This window comes from Chiloscyllium punctatum, chromosome 41, assembly GCF_047496795.1.
Source record: "Chiloscyllium punctatum isolate Juve2018m chromosome 41, sChiPun1.3, whole genome shotgun sequence".
Classification (NCBI taxonomy): Eukaryota; Metazoa; Chordata; class Chondrichthyes; order Orectolobiformes; family Hemiscylliidae; genus Chiloscyllium; species Chiloscyllium punctatum.
Window position 1 is genome coordinate 41,631,803 of NC_092779.1, and position 22,480 is coordinate 41,654,282.

At 42.5% G+C, this 22,480-nt stretch overlaps 1 protein-coding gene across 3 annotated transcripts in view; it reads left to right on the forward strand.

The window, feature by feature from the left end:
- The window catches only part of LOC140465004 (androgen-dependent TFPI-regulating protein-like), a 122,484-nt gene that overhangs the window by 86,775 nt on the left and 13,229 nt on the right, over positions 1-22,480 (forward strand). For all 3 annotated transcript variants that reach the window (XM_072560779.1, XM_072560780.1, XM_072560781.1), the window contains one exon: positions 22,235-22,350. In XM_072560779.1, coding sequence (XP_072416880.1) covers positions 22,235-22,350 — 116 coding nt within the window. The remainder of the gene's footprint in view (positions 1-22,234; positions 22,351-22,480) is intronic.

Sequence of the window (22,480 nt, forward strand, 5' to 3'; positions counted from 1 at the left end):
TATTGAAGAATGTGCGGCGACCTGATAGAAGTTTACATTGACAGATACATGAATAGGCAGGGAATGTTTTTTCATTTACAAAGGGGTCATGTGTCGGTGCAGGCTTGGTAGGCCAAAGAGCCTGTTCCTGTGCTATCCTGTCCTTTGTTTAAGTGCTCATCCAAATTTTTTTTAAATGTCTTGAGAGTTATTGCCCCTCTTTCACCCTTTCAGACAGAGTGCCTAATACCCATCACCCTTTCTGTGAAAAAAGTGTTTCCTTAAATCCCCTCTAAACCTCTTGCTTCTTACCTTAAAAATATGCATCCTGGTTATTGAACTGTCTGTTAAGGAGAAACGTTTTTCCCAACCTACCCTATCTATTGTCCTCATAACTTTGAACATCTCAATCAGGCACCCTCTCATCATCTTCTGTTCTGTGGAAAACAACTGCAGCTTATCTAGTTTCTCTTCACAACTCAATCACTCCAGCCCAGGCAACACCCTGGTGAATCTTATCTGCACCCTCTCCAAGGCAATCTCAGTCACCCTATAATGTAGTTAGAACTGCTCATATCACTCCAGTGGCCCAATTAATGTTAAATGCAGGTCCATCATTATCTCCTCGTGCTTGTATTCAATGCTTTCTCTAATAAAGGCAAGTATCCCAAATGTCTTCTCAACCACCTTTTCTATTTTTACTTCTGCGTTCAAGGATCTATGGACATGCACACAAAGGTCCCTCTGGTGTTCTGTACTTCCTAGGGTGCTGTCATTCAATGTGTACTCCCCTACCATGTTAGTCCTCCTGAAGTACACCACCTCACACTTCACCGGAATAAAATCACTGCCACTGTTTGGTCCATTTGGCCAGCCCATCTATATCATTCTACATTGTAAGGTTTTCCGACTCACTCTTTTCATGTAATTTGCTAAGTTACTGACCATGCCTTCTCTATTCATGTTGAGACCATTAATGTACAGTGCAAGCAGCAAGGGATCCAGCACTGAACCTTGTGGTTTACCACTGGACACATGCTTCCAATCACAAAAAAAATCCTTCACTTATCACCTTCTGCTCCCTGTCATTAAACCAATTTTGGATCCAATTTGCCAAATTGTCTTATGTCTCATGGACTCTTAGTTTCTTAACCAGTCTGCCATGGGACAACCAACATTGTCAAAAGCTGACAGAAGTCCATATAGACTACATCAACTGCCCCACTCTCAGCTATACACCTCAACAACTCCTCAAAAAATTAATTCAAGTTTGTTAGATGTGATCTCTCTGGCAAAACATGCTGACTATCCTTGATTAATCCTTACTTCTCCAAGTGGAGATCAATTTTGTTCCTCAGATTTTTTTCCTACAGTTTTCCTACCACTGACATTGGACTCACTGGACTGAAGTTTCCAGGTTTCTCCCTAACTCTCTTCTTGAATAATAATCCCCAGCTATCCCCAGTCCTCTGAAACCCCTCCTTTGGCAAGAGAGAATTTGAAAATTAATTTCAGAACCCCTGCAATCTCCTCCTTTGCCTCCCATAGCAGCCTGGGATATATCTCATCTGGGTCTGTGAATTTATCCAATTCCAAGCCTATTAAAACTGTGAATATCTTCTCTGTCTCAATGCTAATTTATTCTGTCACAGTCCCCCCTCATTGATTTCTATACAAACTTCCTTCTTCTCTATAGTGAACACATATGGAATGTACTCATTTAAAACATTAGCTGTGTCTCGTGGCTCCATACACAGATTGTCACTTTGGCCCCTAGTGGGTTTTACTCCTTCCCTGATTATTCTCTTGCTCCTAATATACTCAAAAAATGCCTTTGGATTTTCCACACCGGCGTTTTCTTAAGTCTGTTCTCACTTTCCTAATTTCTTTCTTAAGCAACCCCTGCATGCATGTCTAAAGCATCCTTAGAGCCTTTGGTATCATAAGTTATCATAAGCTTTCCTTACCCAATCTTGTACATACCTTGACATCCAGGGTCCTTTGGACTTGTAATAGAGTCCTTGAATCATACAGTATGGAAACAGATCCTTCAGTCCAACCAGTCTATGCCAACCATAATCCCAAACTAAACTAGTCCCACATATCTGCACTTGGGCCGTATCCCTCTCAATATTTCCTATTCCTTCTCTAAATGTCTCTTTAACATTGTAACTCTACCTGCATCCACCACTTCCTCTGGAAGTTCATTTTATACATGAACCACACTTCATGCAAAAAATTAACCCTCGTGTGCTTTATAAATCTTTCTCCTCTCAGCTTAAAAATATGCCGCCTAGTCTTGAAATCCCCACTCTAAAGAAAAAAGTGGGGGATTTCACCTTATCTATACCCATCATGATTTTATGAACTTTAATAAGGTCACCACTCAATAGCCTATGCTCCAGTGAAAAAAGTCCTAGCCTATCCAGCTCTCCTTATAACTCAAACCTTCCATTCCTCCACTCCCACCTTTCACCTTTATGGTACTTTCATGCTTGCCCTTTAGAATGTTTCCCACTTTTCTGATGTGGATCTTCTTGCTCCCAGTTCAGTTTTGTCAGATCTTGTCTTATCATATTAAAATCGCCCTTCCCCAATTCAAACTTTTTCTTTCCTGTCCACCTTTATCCTAATTCATTATTACCTTAAACCTTACTGAATCATGGTCACCGTCACGAAAATGCTCCTCCATTGTCACTTCTACAATTTATCTGGCTTCATTCAATAAAACTAAGTCCAACACTGTCCACTCTGTGCTGCCTTAAAAGTGTTCCTTGGACACATTTTACAAATTTTGCCACCTCTAAGATTTTCATACTTTCTCTATCCCAGGTAGTATTGGGGAAGTTGATACCCCTCCTATTATTACCCTAATATTTTACAGGCCTCCTAATAGTCCTAGAATCGTTGAAGAAAGGATTGCGAAGATGTTTCAGGAGAAGAGTGACAGTAATAGGGAGATTGTTATGGGAGACTTTAACTTTCCTGATATTGATTGGGAAAGCTATAGCTCAAGTTCGTTAGATGGGTCAGTGTTTGTGCAATGTGTGCAGGAGAGTTTCCTGACACAATATGTAGATAAGCCAACAAGAGGTGAGGCCATACTGGATTTGGTTCTGGGTAACGAACCAGGCCAGGTATTAGAACTAGAGGTAGGTGAGCACTTTGGGGACAGTGACCACAATTCGGTGATTTTTACTCTAGTGATGGAGAGGGATAAGTGTGTACTACAGGGCAAGAGTTATAGCTGGGGGCAGGGAAATTATGATGCGTTGAGGCATGACTTAGGATGTGTGGATTGGAAAAGTAGATTCCAAGGCAAGAGCGTAATTGATATGTGGAACTTGTTCAAGGAGCAACTATTGAGTGTCCTTGATAAGTACGTACCTATCAGGCAGGGAGGAAAGGGTCGTGTGAAGGAGCCGTGGTTTAATAAGGAGTTGGAATCCCTTGTTAAATGGAAGAGGGCGGCCTTTGTAAAGATGAGGCGTGAAGGTTCAATAGGGGCGATTGAGAGTTATAAGGTAGCCCGGAAGGACCTGAAGAGAGAGCTAAGAGCAGCAAGGAGGGGACATGAAAGGTCCTTAGTTGGTAGGATTAGGGAAAACCCTAAGGCTTTCTATAGGTATGTTAGGAATAAAAGAATGACTAGGGAAGGAATAGGTCCAATCAAGGATAGTAATGGGAAGTTGCGTGTGGAGGCTGAAGAGATTGGGGAGGCGCTGAATGAATACTTTTCGTCAGTATTCACTCAGGAACAGGACATTGTTGTCGATATGAATACTGAGGCACGAATAAGTAGAATGGATGGCTTTGAGATATGTAGAGAAGAGGTGTTGGAAATTCTGGCAAGGGTGAAAATAGATAAGTCCCCTGGGCCTGATTGCATTTATCCTAGGATTCTCTGGGAAGCAAGGGAGGAGATTGCAGAGCCATTGGCCTTGATTTTTGTGTCCTCTTTGTCTACAGGAGTAGTGCCAGAGGACTGGAGGCTAGCAAACGTGGTTCCCTTGTTCAAGAAGGGGAGTAGGGATAATCCTAGTAACTATAGGCCAGTGAGTCTCACTTCTGTTGTGGGCAAAGTCTTAGAGAGAATTATAAGGGATAGGATTTATGCACATCTGGATAAGAATGATGTGATCAAGGATAGTCAGCATGGTTTTGTGAAGGGCAGGTCGTGCCTCACAAACCTTATTGAATTCTTTGAGAAGGTGACGAAGGAGGTAGATGAGGGGAAAGCGGTAGATGTAGTATATATGGATTTTAGTAAGGCGTTTGATAAGGTCCCCCATGGTAGGCTACTGCAGAAAATACAGAGATATGGCATTGAGGGTGAGTTGGAGGTTTGGATTAGGAATTGGCTCTCTGGAAGAAGACAGAGGGTAGTAGTTGATGGCAAAGATTCATCTTGGAGTGCCGTCACTAGTGGTGTTCCGCAAGGATCTGTTTTGGGACCATTGCTGTTTGTCATTTTTATAAATGACCTGGAGGAAGGGTTAGAAGGTTGGGTGAGCAAGTTTGCGGATGATACGAAAGTCGGAGGAGTTGTAGACAGTGAGGAAGGATATGGCAGGTTACAGCGGGATATAGAGAAGCTGCAGAGCTGGGCAGAAAGGTGGCAAATGGAGTTCAATGTAGCTAAGTGTGAAGTGATTCACTTTGGTAAGAGTAATAAAAAGATGGATTACTGGGCTAATGGTAGACTACTTGGTAGTGTGGAAGAGCAGAGGGATCTTGGTGTCCATGTACACAGATCTCTGAAAGTTGCCACCCAGGTAAATAGTGCAGTGAAGAAGGCATATGGCGTACTGGCTTTTATTGGTAGAGGAATTGAGTTCCGGAGTCCTGAGGTCATGCTGCAGTTGTATAAGACTCTGGTGCGGCCGCTTCTGGAATATTGTGTGCAGTTTTGGTCGCCATACTATAGGAAGGATGTGGAGGCACTGGAACGGGTGCAGAGGAGGTTTACCAGGATGTTGCCTGATATGGTAGGAAGATCCTATGAGGAAAGGCTGAGGCACTTGGGGTTGTTTTCTTTGGAGAAAAGAAGGTTTAGGGGTGATTTGATAGAGGTGTACAAGATGATTAGGGGGTTAGATAGGGTTGACAGTGAGAACCTTTTTCCACGTATGGAGTCAGCTATTACAAGGGGGCATAGCTTTAAATTAAGGGGGGGTAGATATAGGACTGATGTTAGGGGTAGGTTCTTCACTCAGCGAGTCGTAAGATCATGGAATGCCCTGCCAGTAGCAGTAGTGGACTCTCCCTCTTTATGGGTATTTAAGCGGGCATTGGATAGGTATATGGAGGATAGTGGGTTAGTGTAGGTTAGGTGGGCTTTGATCGGCGCAACATCGAGGGCCGAAGGGCCTGTACTGCGCTGTATTGTTCTATGTTCTATGTTCTATGTTCTATTTTTACACTTTTGAGATTTTCCTATATATTTTTCCATCGCTTCCTGACTCTTTGGAATGTATAATACAACTGCAGTGAAGTGATTGCCTTTTGTTTTTAAGTAATATCCAGACGATCTAACTTGAGGAATCTTCTAAAATATCATCCTCCTTACTGCAGTAATTGACTCTTTAATCAATATTGGGATACGACTTTTAATTTTTGACTCCTGACTCAATTGAAGCTTCTGTACCCAGAATATTGAGCTTCCAGACCTGTCCCTCCTTCAACCATGTTCCTTTGATAACACTCATATCACATCTCCATGCATTAATCAACACTCTCAACTCTCCTGCACTGCTTGCAAGATTCTATGCATTGAAGTAAATGCCTTCCAACCTTATGCCTCAACCTAACTATTTTCCTAATGCCTTATTGACTGACTTAGTTATTTTTCTATACTTGTCTGTGCGTCAAACTTGTACATCTGTACCGTATCCCAGTTCAATTGATAGTATTGAATCATAGCTGGGAAGGTTGGAAGATGACTCAACCTAAGGATCTAATAGCCTTCTCTGGTGTTTTATCAGCAGTGGTGGGGAGAAGACAGACAGAGAAGGTGTGCCTTCTGTCCTGTGTAGAGATTGTCCAGTGAAACTAGTTGATCCCTCAATTGGTTATATGATGGTAAATCTTTCCTGTGTACCCTTTGTGAAGATTACGTGGACAGCAATAGCTTCACCCACAACATTGGCACCACATGTCCTCACTGATCTTCATAGCCTTTGAGGGTGTGCCTGACAGGTTCCTGTGATCACCAGACAGCTGTTTCCTGGGTTTCAGTGTGCTGGGAAGCTATACAAGCACTTTCTTAGCTGCAGCCACAGCAGTGCCCTGATAGTGGCTCTGAGGCTAATCAACTGCTGACTCTCAAATTCAGCTGGCAGCACCAGAGGGCTTTGGCTGCTTCTTCATAGTTGGAGTGGGACTCCTTTCTTGTTTGCATTCTCCCAGCCATAGTGTGAACAGTGGGGCATTTTAGAAAGCGATAAGTTTGAATATGAAGGCCCCAAAGGGGGCAGGCAGCATATGGGATGTGTGGAACTTTGCATTGGGGGGCCATTTTCCACAAGGTGAATTTGGTAGCAGCCAATTTATGGCCACCTTTGGCTATAGCCAGAGGCCAACCTGGATTTTCCAGTTGGCTTCCAAATCCCCACACAGTGGGGATAGTTTAGATGCCTGACGGTGGCTCCCTAGTAACAAGTCAGAGAGACCAGTACTTCAGACAGGCTTCTAGGCCTTACCTGCCTGCTTTAGCTGCAGCCACTGGCTATTTTGTAGAGGGGACCCCCTCACTATGGTGGCCTGGTCACAAAGGTCTTTCTATTTAAAATTTTGAAGGTTAGAGAGAGTACCTCCCATCTTTTCATACTTCTCCCTCACTACAATTGGCCTTTCAGCTTTCAGGGTCTATCAGGATGGTCAGCCGTCTCTTTATCCATTTGTTTGCCAATTGGGGGTAAATGACTGTGAATAATTGTCACGTACAATGCAGACTTCTAGCCCCGATATGAGCCTAATTGAAGAGTCCTAAAACCTGAAAGAAAATCCTACCCATAGTCAAGCAGTGGGGTGCATAAGAGATTTGGCTGGTTATTAAACTAATATGTTATGTTTTTAAACCACAGAAGAGACCACTGTGAAGAGGTTGAATGACTGAGTTTAGACTATGACAATTTGCAGGTTGATATAGTTCGGCAAATAGCTTTGTTTAGTCCTAGGCTGGAATTAGTTAAGTGTTAAGTAAAATTTTCACTGCCATGTCCCCTACATGATGAAGAAAATCAGAAAACATTTCTTGGGCTGGCTCCCATGGGCATTAAGTTTCATTAGCACACACCTATGAAGTCGTCTATTGCATTTTCTGTCATTTAGGTTAATGGAAAGGAAATCTGACACATTGTTTGGCATGAATTAATGCCTACTAACTTTTCAATATCTTCTGCATTCAGCTGGTCCAATACCCAGAAAAAATTCACTGCTCAGTTATCTGTGTCCGTCTGCTGACAGGCAAGCAGAATAATATCAGACTGGTTCTTTGAAATATATATTCCAATACTTATCTCAGATGTTAAGAAATGCTGATAGTTTACTTTACAAAGAGTCATTCTTTATCTTCATTATCTATTTTCCTACCCATTATTTTAATCAGTAACCCCAAGTGGAGAGCATCACCCGTTGAGAATGGATGCTGGAGAATTATCTATACAATTCAGCTTCCAGTTGTCAGGCTGTGGTCCTTTTTGAAGTATAAATTATTAGCCTTTAAAAGAAACTAAAATGCCTGAATTCTGGCAGTTCCTTTAGGCATGTGTGTGTGATTTAACTATTTGTTTTCAGTTATCAGTTATTAACTTTCACAATTATCAGGGTTTAAAATTGTGCTACAGTAGTTGGATGAAATATTAGGTGTATACTACTTGACCATCAACCATTCCCTATGATGCTTATCTTATTCCTCCCGTTTTCCAGTAATATTAGCTGACGTTGCATAACAGTACAGCTTCTGCCAACTTCTCCTCAGTTCTTAATTTTAAGACATGTGACATTTACAATGACTCTGACTAGATTTTATCTGCTTCGTTTATCAACAGCTTTCTGATCCCTCAATCTCTACTGTTGTGATTGATAGATTTACATGAGCAGTTTGAATCAGGCTACCTGAAAAAGGCAAATAGGAAATCAATTAGGTTCAGACCAGAGGTAACTGGGAGATCTTGGGGCTGGTGTTGATGCTGGGAATGCAGTTACCTGTATCTTGCTGTCAAGGAAAAGAAATTGTGAATGTCAGGCTACACTTTTAAGTGAAGCTCTGGTTGTATTTCGAATTGAAATTAAAAATCATGTTTTTTATTTGCTAATCTTTCTTTCTTTTTTCTGATCATTATGAATTGTTATATTTCGTTCTATGTTTCAATGTCAACTGTCACATTGTTGGTGCCTCCTCTGGCTACTTCTGTGGCACTTCCACAGATCCACTTCCACTAGTGGGCGACTCTCTGTGTGGAGTTTGCACATTCTCCCCGTGTCTGCGTGGGTTTCCTCCGGGTGCTCCGGTTTCCTCCCACACTCCAAAGATGTGCAGGTCAGGTGAATTGGCCATGCTAAATTGCCCGTAGTGTTAGGTCAGGGGTAGATGTAGGGGTATGGGTGGGTTGCGCTTCGGCGGGGCGGTGTGGACTTGTTGGGCCGAAGGGCCTGTTTCCACACTGTAAGTAATCTAATCTAATCTAATCTAATCATTAATTCCATCTAAACTTGCATTAACATCATGTACATTAACTGACCTTTGGGTATCATGGGATAAAGGTCATAATAGGAATGTTAAAGGATAAAAAGGCAAAGCACAGCGCAAAGCAAGGATGGAAAAAAATGGGGAGTGTCTCACCTGAGTTTCTGACTTGTATTATTGTTAGTCTAGACACTGCACTAGGGAACCAAAGGCTGGAAAATTGATTTTTTTTGAGCTCTTAATCCCTAATATTGATTGAAATTATTTCAAAGTTTTGAAACCGCCCCTTCAAAGAAGTCCAAAGATGTGCAGGATAGATGGATTGGCTGTGATAAATTGTCCATAGTGTCCAGGGATGCGGTAGGTCAGTTGGATTAGCCATGGGAAATATAGGGTTATCGGGATAGGTGGGTCTGGGTGGAATGCTGTTTGAAGGGTCGGTGCGGGCTCAATGGACCATAGAGATTCTATGATTCAGTTTCAGCGTGGAGCAACATTGAACAAAATTTTACACTTTCATTTTACACTTTCAATCCCCTCCACGGCCAATAGTTCACAGCCTCTCTGAGGAGATGTGACTGAGGAGACTGGAAAACCTATAGGGAAGTAAGTTCAAACAACCTTAGCCAGATCTACAGTATCAATTCATGCCCATCAATTATCCCAATGGCTCCTCATGCCCTCCATTCTGATCCATGCTACTGCCAATACCAATTCATCCAGTATACACTTCAAGTAGAGTCAATGAACTCTGTAGTAACAATGACTTTGTGTAAAGCTGCTTAAAAAAACCTTAACTATCCCTTTTCAAAAATAATTACTGTTACTACACCAGTACAAATGTATGAATCAATTAGTTCTTTACTGTAATAGTTATGGGCAGCATGGTGGCTCAGTGGTGAGCACAGCTGTCTCACTGCACCAGGGACCAGGGTTTGATTCCAGCCTCGGTCTTTGCGGAGATTGCGCATTCTCCCCGTGTCTGTATGGGTTTCCTCCCACGGTCCAAAGATGTGCAGGTCAGGTGAATTGACCATGTTAAATTGCCCATTGTGTTGGGTGCATTAGTCAGGGGTAAATGGAGAGGAATGGGCCTGGGTGGTTTACTCTACGGAGAGTCAGTGTGGATTTGTTAGGCCAAACTGTAGAGAATCTAATCTAATGAGTAAGAGAAATTATAAGCAATTAGCATGTCTTTATCTTGTGCAAATTAACATGGAGCCACTGAGAGAGAGAGCACAGAAGAGTGTATTACTTCAGAAGATTCAGACAAGGTTTTCAGTTCTCTGCGCTTGTGTTAATCATTTTATAAGAACCATTGCAACTGGAATGGCCATTCAGCTCATTGAGCTTGACCTGCTATTCACCACAGATTAGATTAGATTAGATTAGATTACTTTACAGTGTGAAAACAGGCCCTTCGGCCCAACAAGTCCACACCGCACCCGCCGAAGCGCAACCCACCCATACCCCTACATCTACCCCTTACTTAACACTACGGGCAATCTAGCATGGCCAATTCACCTGATCTGCACATCTTTGAAGTGTGGGAGGAAACCGGAGCACCCGGAGGAAACCCACGCAGACACGGGGAGGACGTGCAAACCCCACACAGTCGGTCACCTGAGACAGGAATTGAACCCGGATCTCTGGCGCTGTGAGGCAGCAGTGCTAACCACTGTGCCACCGTGCCGCCCACAATCTTAGCTGATCAAGTGCTTCAATGCCTTTTACCAACACCAGTCCCATTTATGGCATTTATAATCAAATTTATCAACTTCTACTGTAACAATGCTCAATAACTGAACTTACAGAGTCCTCTGAGGTAGAGAATTCCAAAGAGTCACCATGTTGTGAATAGGATAAATTTCTCCTTATTTCAGTCCTAAATGGCATTCTCCCCTATTTTTAAGTTGTGCCCCTGGTTCTAGGCTCCCCTACTGGGGAAGTATATTACTTGCTTTGAGATCTAGCAGTATATGTGGGGAGTGAGCAAAGTCACCATTTCAAATCCAGTGACTTCATCAGAACTGGTAGCAGCAAGGAAAAAGTGGCATTTACGCTTATGCCAAAGTTGGGGGAGGGTGAGATGAGAGGGTAGACCGAGATGGAGCCCAGAGAGATAGTGATATGAAAGGGATAGGTAAACATGGAGATGAGGGTAGCAGGCCAGGATGAAGAGTCACCAGACTTGAAACATTAACTCTGCTTTCATCCCACAGATGCTACCAGACCTGCTGAGTTTCTCCAGCAATTTCTATTTTGTTTTAGATCTCCAGCATCTGCAGTTTTTTGTTTTAATTACTAGCTACAGGAAATCCAAATTATCAGCATTTCCTGTAGCCTGAGGGCAAGTAAATAAATAAATTAATGTTTTCTTCTCCACACAAATACCAAAGCTTTCTCTAATTGAGATCAATTCAATATTGGGGTTGCCTAATAAAGAGGAAACAGAAATTGCACCAGTACGTGAATTGCCATTTTATATATCTTTATACGTCTCCGTCTTAATTAGACCATGTTTATAAGAAAGGAAGTAAATGGCATCTGACAGCCTATTGAGTGTCTATGATTGTGATGTCCAGACTACAGAATTTTCCCTGATTCAACACTAATAACAATATCATTTTTTGAAGTTGCATTTCAGTTGCGTGCTTAGAGGATATCAGTCCTCTCTAGTGGGGAAACTACACTTCAAAGGATTACCAGTCAGAGATAGGACCTCACTGAGAGCTGTTCCCCCATCCACTCTCAGTCCTGTTTTGCTCTCTGAATAGATGATAGAACATGGGGAGCATGCAGCTAAATTCTTGTAAGCACTCCCAGTGGGTGAAATTATGTGCATGGAGTGAAAATTCATCAAATTTACCTTTTGCTAGTTCATCTTATTAAAAATTGTGCCCAGTGTGAAAATAAGAACCAGGGCCAAGTGCACAATTTGTAACTGGAATTTCAACCAATGTTTCTGAATCTGTCTCATTATGAGCAATCTGCTTTGTGATCATTTACTGTCAACAGCTGAGGTTATGAATCAACATATAGCACATGGTCCAGCCATAGATCAGCTCAGATGTAGTTCATAACCTAAATAAACTAAGTGCTGAATTTTATAAATGATGCAAGCAGTGGTAAACAGTAGGCGTTGACAGGTTTGCTTTCGGGAAATAGGTTCTCACAAGCAGCTTACTTTAAGATAATTAATTACAGAAAGTTTTTGAGAGGTTTCAGTAGAAAATGATCTTTTTAAGCACAGTGAAAATTTGGAGACCTACCTCCAACCTACAATTAAATAAATAAGCACGAAAAGAAAAGAAAATCAATATAGCAAGCAATTGATTATTGACTGATACTCGAACAAATTATTTTTCTTAAGGGATATATATACAAGATATATTCATTCCTGATGAAGGGCTTTTGCCCAAAACATCGATTCTCCTGCTCCTTGGACGCTGCCTGACCTGCTGTGCTTTTCCAGCACCACTCTCTCAACTCTAATTTCCAGCATCATGTTAGTGCAGTCTTATCTGGTAGATTTATCTAGTCCATAATAAGATGTTGAACAGAGTTTTGGTGTCCAGAAGATAAAAGGAGATGGGCAACTCAGAAGGCATTGCTGAGACAGCAGCAAGAAAAGCAAGGTTTTCCCTGTGTTTCAGTAACTGTCCCTTGGGATATTCTACAAGCAGTCTTTAAAAGGAGGAAGGTCCTTTTAACCACAAGACAGAGTAAGAGGCTATTTGTCATAAACAGAAAGGCATGGATGGATGTAACTGAAATGATAAGCAGTTGATGGGCTAGATCCTAGGTTCAGGGGGGCGGTCTGGAAAGATAATAGTTGGCATCTGGAAGCTCAACATTAAATGAAAGCTTCCCATAATGTGGAGGCCAAGCAGTGAACCTATACACTGTTTGAAATCAAGCATCAATATTTACATTCAGGTGTCTGGTTATACTGTACCATAGGCCAATTCATGAAAGCTGTATTGAGATGGTTGAATGGCTTCCTCATCATGTCATACCATTAGCATAGTACTGAACAATATTAAATAGCCTCAGATTAAACAGCATATAGGTGCCATGGGACAGTACTGACATTGTCCACGTTCATGTTTGTAGAACAAGCACAGTCAGAATGCCAGGGAGTACTAAAGATGGCTTAGCCATTATTGTTGAGTTACCATTGATGGAGGAATAGGCTATGGAAATTGGACTAGCTGGCCAGCCAGAGGGTGAGGCAGGCAAAACAGGTATGGAGACTTGCTAAATGTTCTCCGTTTTATCCAACATTTCCCGTATGACCTGAGACTCATATGATGATCTTCAAAACCAATGTAAGGTCCTCTCTAGTTAAGGACATCAAGGACTAGCTGTTGCATATCAATATTGTATCTCTACCAGGTCCAGCATCTGGTGAGGGACAGAAAAATGATACACACCATCAGAAGACACAATATCACTTTGTTTCTATGCACCAGCACAAATACACTTATGTTGTATGTGCTGTATTGCATGTTCAGCACGTTTGACACTATCTGATGAGCAATATGTGCAAGAGAGGACAGCAGCAGCAGTGGCAGCTGTGGTCACTTCCTCTCAAAGTAGCAAGGAGAAGCAGGTTAGGTGAATTGGCCATGCTAAATTGTCCATAGTGTTAGATGAAGGGGTAAATGTAGGGGAATGGGTCTGGGTAGGTTGCTCTTCAGAGGGTCAGTGTGGACTAGTTGGGCCAAAGGGCCTGTTTCCACACTGTAAGTAATCTAATCTAATCTAATCATTGCTCCTTCATCAACAACCTGATGAATGAGCTGTCGTACGAAAGCTAGTGCTTCCAAATATCCCTGCTGGATTGTAACCTGGTGTTGTGTGGTTTTTAACTTTGTCCACCCCAGTCCAACACAGGCCCCTCCACATCATGGTAAAAACAATGACTGCAGATGCTGGAAACCAAATACTGGATTAGTGGTGCTGGAAGAGCACAGCAGTTCAGGCAGCATCCAACGAGCAGCGAAATCGACGTTTCGGGCAAAAGCCCTTCATCAGGAATAAAGGCAGTGAGCCTGAAGCATGGAGAGATAAGCTAGAGGAGGGTGGGGGTGGGGAGAGAGAAGCATAGAGTACAATGGGTGAGTGGGGGAGGAGATGAAGGTGATAGGTCAAGGAGGAGAGGGTGGAGTGGATAGGTGGAAAAGAAGATAGGCAGGTCGGACAAGTCAAGGAGACAGTAACTGAGCTGGAAGTTTGAAACTAGGATGAGGTGGGGGAAGGGGAAATGAGGAAGCTGTTGAAGTCCACATTGATGCCCTGGGGTTGAAGTGTTCTGAGGCGAAAGCTGAGGCGTTCTTCCTCCAGGCGTCTGGTGGTGAGGGAGCAGCGGTGAAGGAGGCCCAGGACCTCCATGTCCTCGGCAGAGTGGGAGGGGAAGTTGAAATGTTGGGCCACGGGGCGGTTTGGTTGATTGGTGCGGGTGTCTCGGAGATGTTACCTAAAGCGCTCTGCTAGGAGGCGCCCAGACTCCCCAATGTAGAGGAGACCACATTGGGAGCAACGGATACAATAAATGATATTGGTGGATGTGCAGGTGAAACTTTGATGGATGTGGAAGGCTCCTTTAGGGCCTTGGATAGAGGTGAGGGAGGAGATGTGGGCACAGGTTTTACAGTTCCTGCGGTGGCAAGGGAAAGTGCCAGAATGGGAGGGTGGGTCTTAGGGGGGGTGTGGACCTGACCAGGTAGTCACGGAGGGAACGGTCTTTGCGGAAGGCGGAAAGGGGTGGGGAGGGAAATATATCCTTGGTGGTGGGGTCTTTTTGGAGGTGGCGGAAATGTCGGTGGATGATTTGGTTGATGCGAAGGTTTGTAGGGTGGAAGGTGAGCACCAGGGGCGTTCTGTCCTTGTTACGGTTGGAGGGGTGTGGTCTGAGGGCAGAGGTGCGAGATGTGGACGAGATGCGTTGGAGGGCATCTTTAACCACGTGGGAAGGGAAATTGCGGTCTCTAAAGAAGGAGGCCATCTGGAGTGTCCTATGGTGGAACTGGTCCTCCTGGGAGCAGATACGGCGGAGGCGGAGAAATTGGGAATACGGGATGGCATTTTTGCAAGTGATAGGGTGGGAAGAGGTGTAATCCAGGTAGCTATGGGAGTCAGTGGGTTTGTAAAAAATGTCAGTGTCAAGTCGGTCGTCACTAATGGAGATGGAGAGGTCCAGGAAGGGGAGCGAGGTGTCAGAGATAGTCCAGGTAAATTTAAGGTCAGGGTGGAATGTGTTGGTGAAGTTGATGAATTGCTCAACCTCCTCGCGGGAGCACGAGGTGGCGCCAATGCAGTCATCAATGTAGCGGAGGAGGAGGTGGGGAGTGGTGCCGGTGTAATTACGGAAGATCAACTGCTCTACGTAGCCAACAAAGAGACAGGCATAGATGGGGCCCATACCACATCATGGCTACTCATTGAACTGATGAATCAGTCAGCCCCAACACAGATGCAGGTGAACCCATAAGTGCTGAGCCTTAGTAGTATTAATAATGTCTGTAATGGTTTAGATCAGGAAAGTAGCAGACTCAACATTTGCCAACTCAAGTTGCAAGGAGAACAAAGAACAATACAACACAGGAACAGGCCCCTCAGCCCACCAAGGCTGCGCCAACATTTTGATGTCTTTCTCAACTAGCAGATTTTCGCCACTCTGCCATCTGTATGTCTCTGTTTCCTGCCTATTCATGTATCTGTTGAGATGTCTCTTAAATGTCGCTACTGTATCTACCATTTTGTCTGGTAGTACAGTCCAGGTACTTTCCATCCTCTGTGTCAAAAAATGATTTGTTTCTCAGATCTCCTTCACAACTTACCCCCTTTATCTTAAACTAGTAATCTACTTAAACTAGTAAACTACTTTATCTAGTAATTGACATTTCCACCTTGGGAAAAGCACTTTAACTATCCATTCTATCCATTTTATAATTTTGTAAACTTTTATCAGATTGTCCTTCGTCCTTTAATATTCAAGTGAAAACAAACCATGTTTGTCTAATCTCTCCTCATAGTTAATACCCTCCAAACCAGGCAACATCCTGTACCCTCTCCAACACTTCTATATCCTGGACAATATCCCATAGAAATTTCTATAAGCATGTGCTTAAAAGCATGGATTAGTTTTCTGAGCAATATTAATTTTTCACATACTGTTTGAATTTGGATTATTTAAAGGGAATTCTGTTGAATCACTAACTGATATGATTTGTACAATTATTTTCATACAGTGTTTGATATTGATTCATAATATGTACTTCAAAGATAAGCTATTTGACAACACCTGTTCTAATGATTGCCTTTGCACATTGCGACCACAGAAACATATAGATGATGGGGTCTCTTATTACAGCCCAGTAAAATAAGTCTCTGGGAAGGAATGTATTAGCTCAACAATCCCCTCCCCTTGTTCTCAAGGAACATACTTGTGAGTGAAATGATTGTGTAACTCCTTGCTATATGTGGTAGTTTCCTGATTTCCTTCTCTGATTGGTCACCTATTCAGATACATCATGATCAGAGGATTTGGCTCATTCGGTCTCTTCGTCCATCTCCAGTACCACTCCTCTCTGGAGCTCAAGATTACATAATGCACAGCAGATGACAATGATATGACATACCCCTGAGAGTTCATATTGCAGGCTTCCTCTAAATCTATCAAAGCACTATAATCTAATTTCAACATATCAATAGCATGCTTAGTAATGTTCCTACATTCATATGAGAGGGTTATTTGCCTTCACCCTCGATGTCAAGTTGTTTGCAGGAGTCAAATGCCACAGTGCTGATACTCCTTATTCTCCAGGATCTAGCCAAAAGGATGCTTAGGTGAGTTGAAGGCTATTATAACCATCCAAGGATGAAGAAGCCAAGACAGCATTCTGGGAGCCTTGTATACATCTGTAAGAGGTACTTATTGCGGTCGCACACAAAACCTGTATGGACGAAACACTTCTGTATTCACAAAGGCATCTGATTGTTGTGAGGGAGCCTTGATTGTCACATGAGTACAGCCTGGGGAAATCAGCCTGACAGCCTTCTCGGCTTGACTGACCTAATGTGTTGTGAACTTGATGTATTGGCATTCCTGAAGGTAGGTAGCATCTGTGACGTCGTTCATGCAGTGACCTGCTTCTGAATGATTTGCACCACAGAGGTCTCCATATGATTCCTGGACTAAGCCACTGTGAAAAGTTTAAGTGCCAATTTTCAACACCACTGGTTGTTTGCAAGTGTTCTATTGTACCATATAGCTCCACCAACATCTCACTTTGCTTTAGCCGCAACTATCTTTAGGCCTTTCCTGTGCAGAGCCACCCAACCTGATCCTCCTGCTATTGCTGACTGATTTATTACCTTGTTTCACTTGCTGAGTCACTAATCCTCTGTGTTTCTCAGTGTCCCTGAAGCGATTACAAATGTCAGGTAAAATTTGGTACTACTGGCTCTTTAATAATATAAAGTTTGTTAATAATGTGAAGTTGCTTCCCATCCCAGTTCAGTTTGTCATTGATCCGCCATACTGGCTACCTCTGGAAAAGCTGGCCTATGGTCAGGTTCTTGCCTAACACCAGCTCCTGCCATTTTATCCACTCCCCTCCATTCCTGCATTCATGTTGTTAATAAAATTCTGCCCAATCTCCAAATACACTTTACCCCTTTACAGGTGCCCTTTACAGATTCCAGAGATGTCAGAACTGATGTATGAAGAGAACTGGGATCAGTTCAAACTATATTCACTGGAGTTTAGCAGAATGTAGCACGATCTCATAGAAACATTTGAAATTTTCGCAGGACTAGATAGGATAAATGCCTGAAGGATGTTCCCAATGATCAAGCATTCCAGAACCAGGGGTCACAGTTCAAAGACACGGTGCTTTGGACCAGACCAAACCTTCTGTAAATATACCAATGGGGTAGCCTAGACTATAACTTTTTTTTAAATGCAAGTGTAAGGTGCTGTGTTCCAGATGTAATTTGATTGGTCAAGGTACTCGGCTTTCAGCAAAACACACATTGTATTTAACTGGGAGTAAGAACAATCAGAAGAAGGAAGAATTATTATAACTTTAACTCTATTGGAAACCTTAACAGAATAATAGATTAGTGAACAACTTAACGACAACTATTCGAACACAGTAACATTGAATGGCAAAGGCAAATTCAGTAACATAGATTGTCTCCAGTGCAATGTTTCTCCAGTCCAGGAGGAAAGAACATCAAGAGAAAATTCTGGCAGGCAGAGAGAACTCAAGCTTTTAACTGTAGCTGAGAGAGGTGGATAGCAACTTCAAAACTCCAACAACTATTGAAAGCTAAATTAAAACCCTGTTCTGTGGGAGCCTAACTCCACCCATTCATGCTGCTTCTATTGTTCAAACTTTTTTAAAAATCTCCAAAGCCTCACAACGTGTTTACTTTATTGGCTTGGAACAAAACATACTTCTCATAACCTCTGGCTCAACCTCTATTCATAAAAAAACCCAGAACAAAATATATTTCTTTAAAGCCATAGTATTGTCACAATGGGATAGGCAACCTAGATGGGGAGAAATATCTTCACCCAGACAGCACTGAGCCTTTGGAATTTTCTGCATACAGAAAATGGTTGAGGCCAAAACAGGGAATGTTTTCCAAAAGGAGTTAAATATAGTTCTATTTTCTATGTTTCTATGTATTTTGGCCTTTTATTTTAGCAGCAGGATACTATGCTTTGATTTCAAATTTTTATTCTTACTAATTATAAATGATGTCATGATTTAACAAGTTTTCCAATGTTGTCAGGAAAATTTACTTGTTGTTGCAGCAGTAAATATTATTGTCGTCTTAGATCTTGTACCACTGGCCACATGTTGTACGTGGGCATCTTATTGGCCTCGAATAGCGATTAAATTGGAGCAGAATCACACAGATTTTTCTGAATATTGCAACAAATGTGCACCACAAGTATGACTTTCATATTCTAATTCAGTTCATGCTACTGGCCATATGCTTTATTTTCAGAATCTGCTTAAATAGCTTTGAGCAAGATCTAGACTGGCGCTTGAGACTGTGTTGAGGGAGTGTTGTAACTTTGGTGCTTTCAATTAAGATACTATGCCCAAGGCACTGCCAAATTCTCAGGAAGTTGTAAATGGTCCCATAATCTCATATGGTTTCTGAAATTGTCCAATAGGTTTGAGGTTCTCTCAGACTGTTTAGGTGATAGCAGCAACTGCAGAGTGTACATCCAATCTGATCATGGCACCATGGTACAAGAAGCCATCCAAGTGGAGGGAATGATAAAAAATGTTGTAGTCGAGAATAGTATAGTGAAGGGCATTTCCATTACTCTCTAAATCAAAGAGTGAGAGTCCAGAGCATTGTGTAGCCTGCTCAGTGACAGGGACAACTCTTCAGGGCCAGAAAGGAACTTGAAATGAAAGATGGAGGATCCAGTGGTAATGGTCCATGTAGGTACCAATGACACAGGTAGAACTAGGAAACAGGTTCTGCATACAGAATATGAGGAATCAGGCACAAAATTTTTTAAAAACACCACTACAAAGGTTATTATCTCAGGATTCTTACCTTAGTTGTGTGTGAATTGGCATAATATTAGAGAAATGAATATGTGGCTTCAAGGCTGATGTGGTAGAAATGGGTTCCAGATCATGGGGCATTGACACCAGTACTGGGAAATGTGGGGGCTGTGTCCTTGGGATGGCCCACAACTGAACTGTATTGGGACCAGGGCTCCTGTGAACCACATAATTATATAAATAGAGAGGAAAATAGTAATATAGGAAAAGAGGAGTTTTTATATTATTCATCCATGGGATGTGGGCATCACTGGCTAGGCTAACATCTTGTTGCCCAGCCCAAATTGCCCAGAGGACAGTTAAGAGTCAACCACATTGCTGTGCGTCATCAGTCACATGGAGGCCAAACAAGGTAAGGACAGCAGATTTCTTTCACTAAAAGACTTTTGTCTTTTATCCCCCCCCCAAAAATCCACAGTCATCATTAGACTCTCAATTTCAGATTTTTCTTTATTTAATTCAAATTCCAACATTTGCTTTGGCAGGATTTGTCTCCAGATAGCCAGAACATGACCTGAGTCTTTGGATTAGTAGTCTAGATATAATACCACTAGGCCATCACCTTCCTTTGGTCAAAAAGGGACCGAAAGAGAGAAGTCTAGGAAAACACCAACAATCAGTACTGGATGTTATGAAGATGACAGTAGGAGAAAGTAAAAGGCTCTATTTCTGTATGTGTCTAACATTCATAACAAAATAAATGAGTGGATTCTTATAGGAGTTTGAGCGATGTGGGTTATACAGGATTTGTGGTAGATTCAGAAGAGAAGACCAGTGAAGTCCCCCCTTGATACTGGAACTAACTTGCACCCTTTTTCACAAGTGATGTGGTAACTGCTGACAGGCAGCAGTGAGTTGCTAATTAAGGAGGAATTATAGATAGTTGAACAATTTGGTAATTCTCCATCAATATTTAACTATTTTAGCAATCTCACCAAACAAGCTAGATGTTGAGAAAACTCGACATGGTAATGAGAATGGATCCTGGTGGATTCAGCTTGAAATTTGGTCCAAATGGCCTCCATGTTGTGTTGAATCAAACTGCTGCCCAGGGCATGATACCCCAAGTTCCAGCCATGTGTGGATCAGTGGGCATTGGCAGCTGGCATTCATTTATTCAGTCCCTCATGATGATTATAGCATCTCATTGATACACTTGCAGGCCACTTGGGAAGCACAGACTTGTATTGCAGGATGCACCAGAAACTAGCATTCAAAGGCTGCAGCAAAGACACTTTGTGTGTATAGACAGGGACCCACCCCACAGACTGCACAATGCTGCATCTCAGAGCTGCCCACTTACTCTCTTAATGTTCACTCACTTAGCATCTATTTGCATCATCTTGCCGTGCCATAGCTGCTAGCGCACTGGTCTTTTAGCCTGAGTCAAAGGCTGTCAATACTGTTATATTAAGATGCTCTTTTCTGCAAGTACACAGATAGCCCTCTCATCATGTTTGTAAGACGGAATGTTTCTTAGAGGTGATGAATGCACATTGTGACACCAATCTAGCACCTCCAGCTGTGCTAGCTGCCTGCATCACAAACACATTGTATATTCATGCAACCAAATGGCCATGTCAGAAACCATTGGGGGTTGAGTTCTCAGTCCAGTCCAGGAGAGGGTCGAAGGCACATTGCTTGTCAGGGGAAGTTGATACTATCACTCATCGGCATAGTCTGCGCACAGATCAAATGTTTCACCATGGTCAGTCATCAGTTTGGGTTAGTCACGGTCAGGGGTCTGTCCTGGTACAGTCCAGGGGTGTTCAGTGGTCAGTCCTGCAGAGCCAGCACAAACAGCGGAATTGTGGAAGCTGCATATATAGACTGCAACTCAGGTGGAGGAAGCTTCTTGTACAATGGATCCCATTAGCATTGGTGAAGTGACTCAGTGGAGTTTTGGGCTGGAGGTCCAGATTTGCTGAATGTGTCCTGCCCAGAGACAAGTGCACTTTCCTTGGCCTGACCTCCCACAGCCCCGAGAGAAGTAGAGTTAGAAATCCAGCCACTTTTGGACTATCCTTGAGTGAGTTCAGGGTCCCGCATCTCCTGTTACTTTGCTGTTGATGCTGAACTGGAGTGATGCAACACAGATCTGTAGCCCGATCCAGCAAACACTGAGTGTACTGGACCTGGCACTCCACAGCACCAACTTGTCCATCGAAGCAGCCAGAACCCACATGCCTGAGGCAGCACCATATCAATGCAGTCCTCCAACCTTTGCGTTAGATTGCTCAAAAGCCCCCAACAAACCTCTCTGTTTCTGCTTGGAGGATTTGAGTTTAAAAGAGGTATGTCTTACTACAATTGTACAGGGCCTTGGTGAGACCACACCTGGAGTATTATGTGCAGTTTTGGCCTATCTATACTTGCCATAAAGGGCCTGTTTGATGCAGAGACGGCAGGATTTTCATTTGAGGAGAGATTGGTTTGACTGAGCCTGTATTCACTGATGTTTAGAAGTTGGGAGGGAATTTGACTGAAACATAAAATTCCAACAGGATGGACAGACTAGATACAGAGGGGATGTTTTCCCTAGCTGAGGGGTCTAGAACCAGGAAACACAGTCTCAGGATACGTGGCAGACCATTTAGGACTGGGATGAGGTGAAACCCAGAGAGTGGTGAGCCTGTGCAATTTGCTACCACAGAAATCAGTCAAGACTAAAATATTGTATAAGCTCAAAAGGTTGCTAAGTATAACATTTTGAACTAAAGGGACCTAGGTATATAGGGGAAAAATGGGAGCTGGTATAGAATTGGATGATCAGTCATGATCATAATAAATGATAGACCAAAGGGTTAAATGTCCTACTCCTGCTCCTATTTTGTATATTTCTAGTAGCCATGTGTAACAGTGACTTCCTTTCAAACATACTTCATTGGCTGTAAAATCTTTTGAAACATCATGTCATGAAATGAAATGTAATAATACACTGTTTTCTTTCCCATCGCAGCATACTGTAGTATTGCCACTGATCTTGCTGGAATTGTTCAACACACCACACCAATATCCAAAACGAAGAACAGGACTTCTCATCCTGGGACTTGTTTCCATTTCCTATCTGCTGTGGTAAGAACTATACACTAATGTGTGAACATGAACAAAGGAAGAAACATCCATTACATTTTGAAAATTTTTCTCTAAAAGTTCCATCATTAAAGCCTTAATGCATTTTTAACTTTTCAACTAACATCAGCAA